Source organism: Mastomys coucha, unplaced genomic scaffold (assembly GCF_008632895.1).
Source record: "Mastomys coucha isolate ucsf_1 unplaced genomic scaffold, UCSF_Mcou_1 pScaffold1, whole genome shotgun sequence".
Taxonomy (NCBI): Eukaryota; Metazoa; Chordata; class Mammalia; order Rodentia; family Muridae; genus Mastomys; species Mastomys coucha.
The window spans coordinates 50,350,000-50,363,389 of record NW_022196891.1 but is presented as its reverse complement, the minus strand read 5'-3'; the positions used below and the strand labels follow the sequence as shown (position 1 = coordinate 50,363,389).

General features: G+C 44.8%; 1 protein-coding gene across 1 annotated transcript in view; it reads left to right on the top strand.

The window, feature by feature from the left end:
• Positions 1 to 13,390, top strand: part of Lamc1 (laminin subunit gamma 1) — a 119,491-nt gene that overhangs the window by 82,459 nt on the left and 23,642 nt on the right. Inside the window, exons 4-13 of the mRNA XM_031384876.1 lie at positions 1,421 to 1,587; positions 4,626 to 4,814; positions 5,580 to 5,697; positions 6,061 to 6,159; positions 6,251 to 6,387; positions 6,772 to 6,894; positions 6,985 to 7,174; positions 7,581 to 7,693; positions 9,320 to 9,541; positions 9,652 to 9,840. Of these exons, the coding sequence (XP_031240736.1) occupies positions 1,421 to 1,587; positions 4,626 to 4,814; positions 5,580 to 5,697; positions 6,061 to 6,159; positions 6,251 to 6,387; positions 6,772 to 6,894; positions 6,985 to 7,174; positions 7,581 to 7,693; positions 9,320 to 9,541; positions 9,652 to 9,840 (1,547 nt within the window). The remainder of the gene's footprint in view (positions 1 to 1,420; positions 1,588 to 4,625; positions 4,815 to 5,579; positions 5,698 to 6,060; positions 6,160 to 6,250; positions 6,388 to 6,771; positions 6,895 to 6,984; positions 7,175 to 7,580; positions 7,694 to 9,319; positions 9,542 to 9,651; positions 9,841 to 13,390) is intronic.

The window sequence follows — 13,390 nt, the reverse complement described above, 5'->3', positions numbered from 1 at the left end:
TAAACCAGAACGATTGTTTTGTGGCCAGAGACGACCGGCTGAGAATCATAGCCCGTGAGGTCTCAAGAGCAGAAAAATTATCTTCGTATATGGTTTTCCTGGCATGCTCAGTGAGGTTGATTTGAAATGTAACCACTGAGAAATGGGACAGTGTTTGGAGTAAGGCTGTAGTATGAAAACTGGGCTGGGGGATGAGTGCTCGTTGAGGGCAGAGGATAGTGGTGTGCCGATAGCTCGGTGGATGCCGAGAAGCCCATTACTTTCTATCCCAGCCTGCAGAACCAGTTCAAAAGCAATGTCTCAGGTGAGCCTGGAAACAGGGTAAAGGTACAGATAAAGGAAATTTCTTTTTCTTTTTGATGCTGATCTGATTTGATCTGGATATGAAGGAGCAAATACCTGATACTGTGCAGATCGAAAGGCACATACAGATGCATTTTACTATGGAAGGAAAACTATCAAGTCCAAGATGATCTTAAGGTCTAATGATCAAGAGAACAATGTTACCACCAGTAAATTAAGAAAATGGGCTAACTTAGAGGCGATGATGCATTTATTCATAGACTTGGACAGTTTTAGGTCCTAGGAGACATTAAGTTTGTGTAATCACCAAGGACAGGAACCTTAGAGAAGGACGGGAATAGAATTATCAAGGCAGGATTCATCTCTGCACAGTGAAGATGATTCCAGTGTGCACAGACATTTTTAGGTGTAGGTGAAGCAGTAGAACTGCTGTCTTTAAAGAAGCAAGTAAGAGAAATGTCTGTTCCAGCCACATTCACGTCTCCAAGTTCCCTCCGGCCCTTAGTTCATTGCTGTACTTGCATCTAGGGGTCCTTCAGTGATCCCTGTCCACAGAGAGCCCGAGGGGACCATCTAACTACTAGGCATCTGTGGGGAATGAGGCATCAAAGTCAGTGGCCCTCCTCCTTCACTCATTAGGGTGAATTATTGATATGTGTATTAACTTGCATTCTCTGCAGTCCTGTGTGCAGAAATAGAGCAGTTCCCAGTGACTCTGAGAGGAGCTTTGTCGTTGTCTCTGTTTTACAATTGGGGTTCAGGCACACTGTAAGTGACAGGGAAACCAGGTAGCCTGATATCAGACTTCATGCCTTTCTTAGTCATTGTCTTCTGCTGCTTCTGTCACTCTTGACTTCAGGAAACATCCTGCTGGTGCCTTAGAAACTGTTAGGGACTTTCTACTGTCTAGTTGATGTCCCATCTTGGGATTTTGGGTGTGTGTGTGTGTGTGTGTTTCAGCTTATCCTTGCCAAGTTCCTGAATTTATACTTTTAAATGGTAAAATTCAAAGAATTCTTAGGTTGCTTTTGGTTTTCTCTATACACATTTTTTCTGCATCATTTCTAGGACCTCACTGCGATTCCATTCTTAGCTATCCCTGCTTTCTTTTCTCTAGGTGTAAATGTAACGGACATGCCAGTGAGTGTGTAAAGAACGAGTTTGATAAACTCGTGTGCAGTTGTAAACATAACACATATGGAGTTGACTGTGAAAAGTGCCTGCCTTTCTTCAATGACCGGCCATGGAGGAGGGCAACTGCAGAGAGTGCCAGCGAGTGCCTACGTGAGTGCCTCCGGTGTAGTCTGCCCATTTGTCTTAAGGACTTTAGCAGGAGGGAGGGAGATGTGACTTTCTGGTCGATGGGAAAACTGTGAAAGGCACTGCTCCTATAGAGTACTGAGCCACATGCACACCAGATGAAAATGATAGATAAGGAAGTTGGTTATGCCCCGCTGGTTTTGTTTCCTTCATAAAAATCAGCTTGGAAGCTGAATCTCCAAGGTTCAGGAGTTTGATTAGACTCAAATACTGGGCCAAGTAGCACCTCTTAAATGTGACCTCTGAAGTCACTGTGGCCCTTTAAAATCAACCATTCCTCAGTATCTGTTTGAGATGGATTCCAGAACCTTCCTCACATACCAAAGTCCATGCATGTTCAAGCTCTCTATGTAAGTGGTATGGTATTGGCATGTGACCGTGCATTCTCTTCCACACTTGTTGTCTGTTGGTTACAGTGCAGAAGCCATGTAAATAGTTGTTTGTTCCACATTATTTGGGGAATAAGGACGATAGAGAAAAGTCTGCACATATGTACAGACATAAGTACAGCCATTATTTCCCCTATATATTCTCTTGATCGTTGATGGGATCTTTGTGTGTGCATCGCCCTAAGTACACTTGTTCAGAATCCTTCACTCAAGCAGCCAGCTTGGTCAGCATGTGTCAGTACACTGACTCCATTCATCTTTCCTTTTTCTGACCAATGAGAATAGTGGGGAGAGCTTGCCCAGCCACTGCCCTGCAAATCTGGTTGGCTTTGGGAGAAGGGGTAGGTTCTGTGCCCTAGTAAAAGGTCAAATTGAAGAAGTTAACACGTTTATCCTTCATAATGTCTTGGATTATTCTGCACAGCCTGAGAGGGGAACTCCAGAGTGGAAACAGAGAGTCATGATTTGTGAAAGGCTTAATAGGAACAAACTTTAAAGCCACCACAATGTTCTTGAGTCCTTCGTCAGTGTGGGAAATAAAAAGACTGAGAAAAAAGGACACTTGGAACTTAGAGCAATTACCACAGCACCTTGAGAAGGAACTACCTCCTGACTTCTGACTGTTCTCATTGAGCTGTCTTGAGCAGATTGTATGATTTATCTTTAATTTATCTCAGCAAAGCCCAGAGTTGCTGATAGACTTTCTAGCCTCCTCTAGTGCTTCTAAGCATTCCAGGGAGCAACTTTAACCCCATTACCACACTAATATAACTGGATGTTGTAAGGTGAGGACTGGTGAACGAGAGCATGAAGCACCCCTAAGACATGGCATCTAAACACACGTGCATTTGAAAAGTACTGTGCGTATGGATGCTGTGTTTCTAGTTTATCTAGGAAATAAGAACAAACAAAATACTGTTAGCTCGCTGCTACCGGGCCTTGATAAGGAGCTCACTGGGTTTGCCTACCTCCATAGTCTCTCCAGGACCACCCTTCAGAGTAAAGTTTCTGGATGACATGACTATAACAGGACAATCAGGATACTGGGGCTAGACAAGAGAAGAACACAGCTGTTTTCTCTCATCCTAGCCCCCTAGCCGTTAATGAGAGGCACAGCACTGGCTGTAGCTTTGGGGTGGAACAGAGCAGACATGAGAACTGTTCTGCCTCATGATCCTAGCACTGGACCACTATTCCAGAAGGCTGGATTGACTGCAGGGTAAGAGAAATAGCAAATGAAAGGGGGAAGGCATTGTACAAGAGCTACTGAAAAGGAGTGGGCACCAGCTTAAGAAAATTGTTGCCAGCAACTCAAGTTTCTAAAAATGTTTTCAGTTGCAATTCTATAATCGAATATATTGTAAAGAAAATATATATTCAAATATCTTTTAAAATAGTTTGAAACGGATTTGCCATAAATCAAGTAAAACTTTTGTTTTTAATGTGATGGCCAAGAGCTTATATGTGCTTTGGACAGATTAAGTCTGGGAGAATCATCTCACTAAAAGCAGCACTAAGGACTCAAATATTTATTTATTTCTTTATTATGAAGATCTCAGTATGTAGCCCTGGTCTGGAACTCACTGTGGAGACCGGTCTAGCCTCAGACGCATAGAAAATTGCCTCCTGAGTGCACACTGCCAAGGCCGGCCAGTTCCTTAGTTTTAAAGTACAGTTGTGTTTAACAGATGACCTACTAGAACTGTAGATGGATGTGAAGTGTCTAGATTTCCCTGTGATTCTGCTTGTGTCATCAGACATGCTAATTTAAAGCCTACCGGTCTCATGTTCCTTGGTCTGGAGAGAGCAATCTGGCCCCTCTGGAAGCTGCTGTCTTAATGTGTTTGAATTGTTGAGGCAAAATGTTCAAGGAAAAGATATATCATAAATTAGTACCTCGTTTTTGGCTGTTAGTGCTAGAAGCAGAGGGTAAAGAGTTAGGAAAATGAGTATGGTGATGCATGCTGTTAGCCCTGAGGTGCACTGGGAGGCAGAGGCAGGCAGATGTATGATTCCAGGCCAGGTCTACAGAGTGAGTTCCAGACCAGCCAATACTGCATAGTGAAATCCTGTCTCAAAACACAGTTAGAACAACGATCATATGACTTGGCTCTTACATATGAACAGCCACTGGGAGACAGATTCTTTTCTGAGTAGAGGAGTTCTTATGTAGCCTTTTTCTATAAGGATTGATATTTCTTAGTAATAGATGATCAGGCTTTCTAAATTTGTTGACATATTGGGTTTTTTAATAGACAGTGTACCTAGTAGTCATTTTTATTCTATACTATCTGTCATAGAGATGTAGGAAATTGTGGTTTGGTTTTCTTGGGAGTCTTTTAAAATGCTTTCTTAAAGGTATATGGGTCTTGGAGGCTACAGTGATGACTCAGAGGTTAAGAACACTTACTTCCAGAATTTATCTCCCAATAAAGCAACCATGTTGGGTGGCTCACCATTGCCCCCTAACTCCAGCTCCAGGGGATCTGACACCCTCTGCAGGCATCCTAACCCCTCCCCAACCCCTCCCCCCAACATGGCATTCACTTGCACAGATACACACATACATTGTCTTTCTAAAGTATACTTATCTGGCACAACTTCTATGTCTAGCTTGTGACTGCAATGGCCGATCCCAAGAATGCTACTTTGACCCTGAACTATACCGTTCTACTGGACATGGTGGCCACTGTACCAATTGCCGGGATAACACAGATGGTGCCAAGTGTGAGAGGTGCCGGGAGAACTTCTTCCGCCTGGGGAACACTGAACCCTGCTCTCCATGCCACTGCAGCCCCGTTGGTGAGTGTCATCCATCCCACTGGGTGGAGTAAGATGAACCAGGTAGTCTCCTGAGCCCCTAGGAGAGAAAGCTTTGCTTTCTGAGAATGTGCAGTTAAGTGTGGCAATGTGTGTGTGTTGTTCTAGCTTATAGACGTCTCATCCTGCCTCCTTCATGCAAGCAAGTTGAACTTTCAGATAACTTTCTAGTGTGTATAGAAGAAGTAGTGGTTCTGTAAATAATTGGCAGCTGGGTCCTAGACCATTTGAACTTTGACTATGAAAGGCTTTTCCTTGTTAATGATTTTGTTTAGTCTGATGTCCGTAGAGAGCTGAACTGTGTATAGCATGTTAGTGTGTGTCTAGAGATGCGTAGCATTTAGTCTCTTGAAATCTTTTTTTTTCTTTTTTGAGAATTAGGCTAATATTGTTGTTTGTGCCTTTGTATACTAAAATTCTAGGCAGGAGCCTTAAGGAATGTTTGATTGCCAGAGAAGTCTGTGCCAGACTGGTCTATGTATACTGTATCACTGGGCACAGTTTTGTTCAAGAGTGGTGGGTAGATTTACTTCAGGGTGTGCCTGGGACACTAAACTGTTAGGGCTTATAAAGCTGTGATTTACAGAGTTGTCGTCTGGAGTTCGGTCCTTATTGTCTCTGTTATCTAGAGATGACATACTGGTCATCAGGCGTTGCTTTTGGCTCCTGCATGTGTTGACTTTGATGTTGGTTTTACTTACCCATCTGACCAGGCTTGGGGTTGAACATGAACTCATTACATTTTAGGTTCTCTCAGCACACAGTGTGACAGTTACGGCAGGTGCAGCTGTAAGCCCGGAGTGATGGGTGACAAGTGTGACCGTTGCCAGCCTGGGTTCCATTCCCTCACGGAGGCAGGATGCAGGTAAATGTTTTCAGAACCAGAGACTAGTCCTGAATCTACACAGGGAAGCAATAACTATAGTGGGAACACTTTCCCAGCAGTAATGGCCATCAAGCTTCCAGACTAGACGTGGTGATGCCCCTGGGGTTTTAGAGAGTACAGAAAGTGGTTTTTACTAGTTTTAAGTTAGTGAGCACAGTATTAGGTCTCTTCACGGATGATGAGTATTCTTGACTGAAACCAAATCCAAATATAAAAATAACGAGTTCACTCCGTTCTTTAGAGATGCTCGTGTGTAGGATCTGCTATTGTGTAAAACAGGCCAACTTTAAGAGTAGAGCTTCTTTCCTGCCCTTTTTATTTCATTCCATTCCCCTCAATCAGGCCATGCTCCTGCGATCCTTCGGGCAGCACAGACGAATGTAATGTTGAAACAGGAAGATGCGTTTGCAAAGACAACGTTGAAGGCTTCAGCTGTGAGAGGTAGCTCCAGCTTTCTCCAGTAGTTCTGTGTCATCCTTGGTATCAGATTTCCCAAGAAAGCAGTAGCTGATTGTGCCTTAATCTCTTTCAGATGCAAACCTGGATTTTTTAATCTGGAGTCATCTAATCCTAAGGGTTGCACACCCTGCTTCTGCTTTGGGCATTCTTCTGTGTGCACAAATGCTGTTGGCTACAGTGTTTATGACATCTCCTCAACCTTTCAGATTGGTAATTTAACCCTTATTCACCACATTACAGGCCTCTAGAACTCTTGAGACCATTTTTATATGAGTATTTTTTTGAATCAGTAACTTGGGAGGGTTTTTGATACTAGGAACATTTGATATTACTAATATGCATGGTTTTTCTCGTGTGGCGTTTTAGTGAGAAGATACATATGGTTTTAGAGAGTGTACTGTAGTAAGCAGTGACTGTAAATGTTTTATAAAAATACAGCGGAAGGTGTCTTTCAGGGGACGATGTTCTGTTGTAGGGTCAATTTTTTTTGTTGGTGATTCTCTCTATAGAGGGTGCAGTTTCATACATTTTGTGGGGTCTGGATATAGGATGTTTGTCATCTGAATGTGCTTGGGTCTTCATCCCTACCTGCAGATGAGGATGGGTGGCGTGTGGAACAGAGAGATGGCTCGGAGGCATCCCTCGAGTGGTCCTCAGATAGGCAGGATATTGCTGTGATATCAGACAGTTACTTTCCTAGATACTTCATCGCCCCAGGTAAGTGAGGCAGCCAAACCACACAGTTTTATGGATGATTCTCTTAATCGCACCCTCACACTCTGACCCAGCCTCATGTCTGCCTTTCAGCGAAGTTCCTGGGCAACCAGGTCCTGAGCTACGGGCAGAACCTTTCTTTCTCCTTCCGAGTGGACAGGCGGGACACTCGCCTCTCTGCAGAGGATCTTGTACTTGAAGGCGCTGGCTTGAGAGTATCCGTGCCCTTGATTGCTCAGGGCAACGCCTACCCTAGCGAGACCACTGTGAAGTACATCTTCAGGTGAGACTCTGCCAACTCACTCTGTCAACTTAGGCCTGACCAGCTAAGAAAGAGAAAGTGGTTTTCTGTTGTTTTGTCTGAGTTGATCTGGCCTCAAGGTGTGTGTTAAAGGGAAACTTCTGGGCTAGATGTGGTAGCTCATGCTTATTGTCCTAGATCAGTGGGGGTTGAGGCAGGAGGATTGCCAGGAGCTCAAGACCAGCCTGGATTACATGTCGAAATTCTCAGTAAAACAAAACAAAACAAAACCCTTATGGATTATCGAGATGAGCCCTTTTTCAAGTTGTTCCTAGAAGTTGGCACTGCTCTCTTTATCTGGTTAGCTGGTCAGTATTGCCGTGGTGGCAACAAATAGCCTCTTTGCAAGTTACCCTACGGAGGTTCTGTGCCCTTTCTTTGTCTCCAGGCTCCATGAAGCAACGGATTACCCTTGGAGGCCTGCTCTCTCCCCATTTGAATTTCAGAAGCTCCTGAACAACTTGACCTCTATCAAGATCCGTGGTACATACAGTGAGAGGAGTAAGTTGTAACGTCATTTTGGAGTTGATTAAGAAGGTGACTGGGTAGAAGGATTCATGGGTAAAGAAAAGATCCTGTTCTGATGTGTTCACACTGATCCAAAGTATTATCAACTATATATTAAAATGTACTCTGAAACTCTCTGCAAGGATCTGGAGAACATTCAGAGGACAGTATTACTTTATAATTAGTAAGCCAGTTGAAATGCTATTGTATATAGATTTTCCTCGGTCTACTAGTTCACCTCACTTGACCTTCAACCTTCATTTCTTCTTGTTTACTGCCATGTAATTATCAACTGATTTGAACTATTGGCTAAATTATCAGAAACTATGTATTATCCTATGAACATTGTCTTTAATTTTGTGTAAACAAGGGTTTAAAAATATGCCTTCAAGAACTTACTAATGAGGGCTTTTTCCCCCTCGGGTAAGGTAGAGGCTGTAACTTGGATGTGTGGGTGTGTTTGTTTGCTTATTTTTGAAATCCCTGCATGAGTGTCCAGATGGAAATGTTTTATAAGTAATTACTAATATGGGTCTGGGCCCTTGGAAGAGGTTTGGATTACTAATGCAGATTAGAAGTTGTCTACATTTTGGTCATTTACCTTTAAACTTGGGAAAATGGCAGAAAACAGAGGAAGGGGATGGGATCCTAGAAACAGAGTTGAAGTCTGTGCCCTGAGACCCACAGAGCATTTGGAGAAGAAAGAATAGTTGTAGGTTTGGGACAGGGGCACCAGTGGGGATGGGAATGGGGAGGCGGCTGGAGAGGAGCTTAGCTTTGGCTTAGTATGGAAACTGAGCAAGATACCAGGACTCTCTAAACAGTGATTTTGAATGTGAGAAAGTAAAATAAAGAATATTCTCGTCAAGAAGTTTGAAAGAGAGGGAAAGAGATGAATTATCATTGGGGAGTAGGAGCAAGGCTGAAGGGAGAATATTTTTAGGCCAGGGAGACAGAAGAATGTTTAGGGATTAGAAGTGCATCATAACTCATGATCTGACTGGAAAAAAGCCGTACACCTATTAAAGTTAAGTTCAAGCCAGCAATAGAAGTTTCCTTCAGCCTAGGTGGTCAGTTTCCACTTGAACTGTATAAATAACAAGTCATGTTTCATAACTCGGGAAGAATGTACTTTACCCATGATGGTATCTCCAAGGCCCACTTTACAGCCTTAGAACATAGTGGCTGGTTCTGCTAGATTGGGTGGACCATCAGTCTAACTCAGCAAGGTTTTCTTTTTCCTCATGGAAATGCAAGAACATGACTCATGGCATAATGGCTTTGGGCGGATTGCACACTTGTCAGAGCTATACAGTCCTCCATGTGCGTGCATGCGTGTGCGTGCACGTGTGTGTGTGTGTGTGTGTGTGTGTGTGTGTGTGTGTGTGTGCGTGCGTGTGTGATGTTTCTATGAATTTGCCATACCTCTGCTGTACAAGCACCCTGTACCACATGGTTGTCTTGGATGCTGTTCTCTGGTTGCCATTCCCAATGAATAACTTAAGCTGATTGTTAGTTTTGTTTGCACTCTTGGGTCTGGTTTCTCACAAGCTACTCGATCTTGATGAGCTTCTGGAAGCTGGAAGGCACTTCAGTGGCTCTCTTCTACACCACAAATAGGCGCTGGATACTTGGATGATGTCACCTTGCAAAGTGCTCGCCCTGGGCCTGGAGTCCCTGCAACGTGGGTGGAGTCCTGCACCTGTCCAGTGGGGTACGGAGGGCAGTTCTGTGAGACGTGCCTCTCAGGCTACAGAAGAGAAACTCCAAGCCTTGGACCTTACAGCCCGTGTGTGCTCTGTACCTGTAATGGGCACAGTGAGACCTGTGACCCTGAGACAGGTAAGAAGGCCCGAGGTCACTGCTGGGCCCGTGGGTCCTTTTGCTGTTAGCAGTGGCATCCATTGTCTTCTTGTTACTGACTTGATGGTGTATCTCTGCTCTCGCAATAGGTGTCTGTGACTGCAGAGACAATACAGCCGGCCCACACTGTGAGAAATGTAGTGATGGGTACTATGGAGACTCAACCCTGGGCACCTCCACTGACTGCCAGCCTTGTCCTTGCCCTGGCGGCTCAAGTTGTGCCATTGTCCCAAAGACAAAGGAAGTGGTGTGCACACACTGTCCGACTGGCACTGCCGGTGAGTCTGCCTTGCTCCCCATCCCTTGCACACACTGTCCGGCTGGCACTGTCCGGCTGGCACTGCTGGTGAGTCTGCCTTGCTCCCCATCCCTTGCACACACTGTCCGGCTGGCACTGCCGGTGAGTCTGCCTTGCTCCCCATCCCTTCAGAATTCTGAACAGTTGTCAGTGTTTATTCAGCCTTCCTCAGGTGCCCTCACAACCTCAAGATGGAACTGCTGCTGTTGTTTTGCTATGACTAAGAGAGGTGCAGAAACAATTGCGTGCAGTGTCCAAGGCTGTGTGGCAAGGCACTGGTGAGCTGGGGCTGCAACACAGCTTTGTGACTCCAAATAGAACTGTCACCATATATAATGTAATCTCTCATAATGTGAGAACCCAAACTGGGCTTTTGCTGCTGACTTATCTAGAATTATTCATGTGAAATAGCAATTTTAAAATTATTTCTCTGAATCACCCCTCCAGCATCTCAGAGTTGGTCACATTACATTGGGAACACATGCCTACTTATTTATTTAAAATTATTAATTTATTTATTTAATATATATGATGAATACACTGTAGCTGTCTTCAGACACACCCAGAAGAGGGCATCAGATCCCATTACAGATGGTTGTGAGCCACCATGTGGTTTATTTTTGGGTAGACCTCTGTCCCCACGCTAGCTGCTCCATTCATTTCCCAAAGAACAGAAAGTTATATTTGTTTTAGGTGATGATAGCTACTCCGACCATGGAGGATCAGATTCACTAGTGACTACCCCTCATTGGTTTGCTTTGCCTTCACTATGAAGAGCAGGAAGACAAAACCAGGGCTAAACAACATGTGGTGTTCAGTGTGTGTAAGGGGTGTGTGGTTTGAACCTTGACTCTGGACTGTGAAAGCTAATTGCATTTTGAAATGAGTTTGACACATGCTACCTGGTGTCTCTATTTCAGTCTGATTCAAAACATGTTTCAAGCTTTTGAAGTATAGATTGCAGTGGACTAGCTCCGCTATCAGAGGAGACATCATAGCTGGAATGCCGCCTTTGTACCCTGTGGCAATGGCTGTGTGGGAGCTGGTGGCTGCCCACAGCAGGGCCAGGAGAGTCCCCCATTCCCCTCTGCTCCCCTGAATCCTCATCTCTTCCCTCTGCCCCACCTCCAGACAGACTTCCTGCCTAGCTTATTCACCTGTATGTTTGCGTGTCGGGTCTAGGGGTCAGTATCGTGGCCATGCTGGACAGTGGCTGACTGCCCCTGCTCCGACCTCCCACTCTCCTTGGTTCTCTTCTCTTTCCGCTGGGTACCTCTTGATCACCTCAGCTGGAGATGTTTATATGAATGTGATGATCCAATGTCCTCAGATGACAAAGTCTGATCAGAGCCCTGGGCACCCTCTCCTGAGTAAAGCCCTTTGTCCCTTCCCTTCCCCACGTGGTGGCTGGAAGCATTCTGTTCACCCTGCCCATCTGCTCTCCCTTTTCTATCCCATGAAATGTGTGTGCTGCATCAAATCCGGCCTCCTTCAGAGTTGGGTAGCCAGGAGCATATGCCCGAGATCAAAGAGGACAGAGTATTTATTCCAAGACCCATTTTGATGGGATCCTCAGGCTTTGTGATCCAAGTTAGAGTTCGAAACTTCTGGAAGGTAACCTTGCCCAAACAGCCATTATGACCCTGTGACCTGGTCACTGCTCCCTCCATGCTGGCCCTAGAGCACAGGTTACAGAGTCCATCCTGGTCTCCACCTTTGTCCTTGACTCCCTGTCTCTGCTCCTCAGGCCATGCCAATTACTTTACTGCATTCTAGGTTCACACAGCTACAATCTCAAACTTAAATAAACCTCTTCTTCACTTCTTCCCTTTTTCTCCAGTTCTAATCTTCTCTTCCCAGTGGTCTATAGACTATCACAACCTTGATTCATCTTTCTTTCATTTCTTTTTTTTTTTTTTCCCTGAGACAGGGTTTCTCTGTGTAGCCCTGGCTGTCCTGGAACTCACTCTGTAGACCAGGCTGGCCTCGAACTCAGGAATCTGCCTGCCTCTGCCTCCCAAGTGCTGGGACTAAAGGCATGTGCCACCACCGTCTGACTCTTTCATTTCTTAGAAACAGCCCCTCCTCTGTCACTACTGCCGTCCAGTCTCCAGCCTCCTCGGCCTCTCAGCTGAAGTCCTCTCTCTCATTGATCTCACTGCTTCATCTGCTTTCCTGAGATCTGTTCTTCACACAGGACCCAGAATAATCTTTTTAAAATGTCATTGGATTATGTCACTATATTAGTATTTTTTTTCTTCTGAGCTATCTTATCGTGTAGTCCAAGCTGGCCTAAAACTCACAGTATATCCCAGGCTGACCTCAAATTTGTGATCTTCCTGGCTCAGCCTCTGCAGTGCTCAGACTGTGTGCGTTTCCACCCTCTGATCAAACTGCTTAAAAACTCGGCAGGGGCTGAAGTTGAGTGGGTGAGGCACTTGTGTCAAGGCTCAGGACCTGAGTTTAGTCCCTGGATCTCATGTAATTGAAAGAGAGGACCAAGTCCCATAAGTTGTCCTCTGCGCTCAACAGTTGTACTATGGTATATGCACACAAACAAACAAAAATGTAAAATAAATAAATGAAGGTTCGCCAGTAGCTTGTCAGTGTACTTGAATTTAAACATTCCTGTCACCCGGCCTACCCAACCTGGGTTAGTTGGTTTCTATGTGTAGCCTTGTTCAGAAGTGTTCCTATAGGTCCTTTCCTGACAGACTTCTGAATTCTAATCCTAATGTCTGTCTCTCCTTTACGGATGCTTAGTCTCACTCCCAATGTAAAGTGGCCTTCACCCTCACCATCCTTTTAGCCCCTGGGTTCGATTTAATGCTCTTGTGCTTGTGCATCTGATGTCTCATGTGCATATCTGTGCTGATCCCCCCTAACTACAGTAGCAGCTTTATGGGAGCAGAGACCACACCCTGGAAGAGCGCTGTGTGGAGAGGAGATGCTCACAAGCAGTTGTTTAGTGAGTTAGCAAGCAAACCTAATTCATGAGAAACACTGGGCTCGCTTAGGCCCTGTTGGCTTTACAGGTTAAGGAGCCCATCTCGGGCTGAGGGTGGCAGGGACGTGGGGAAGGATGGAGCTGAGTAATGAGGATGGTGGAGAGAGCCTGAAGCTGAGTTTCTAACTCCAGAGTGGGCATGGTTAATACCTGGTTCTCTTCTAGAGTTCAGCATTAGCTGACAGTGCTTGACTAGGGTTAGTGGATGTCTTTTATAAGTTAAGAGACCCTGCTCGTCCTGTTGTTTGGAAAACTTAAAGCATCAAAAGTCAGTCCCAGCACTTGGGAGGCAGAGGCAGGGGGATTCCTGAGTTGGAGGACAGCCAGGGCTATACAGAGAAACCCTATCTCAAAAAAAAAACCTAAAAAAAAAAAGTCATGTTTCTTCTTTTTTAACTTCAACTAAAGACTGTGTGGTTGTGTTGGGAATGCAGAGGCTGATAAACCTTAGGCCTGTCTCCTTTACCAAGAATTTGAACACATCATCTTGATTAATTGTCAAAGAATGAGAAATGAGGTAGGC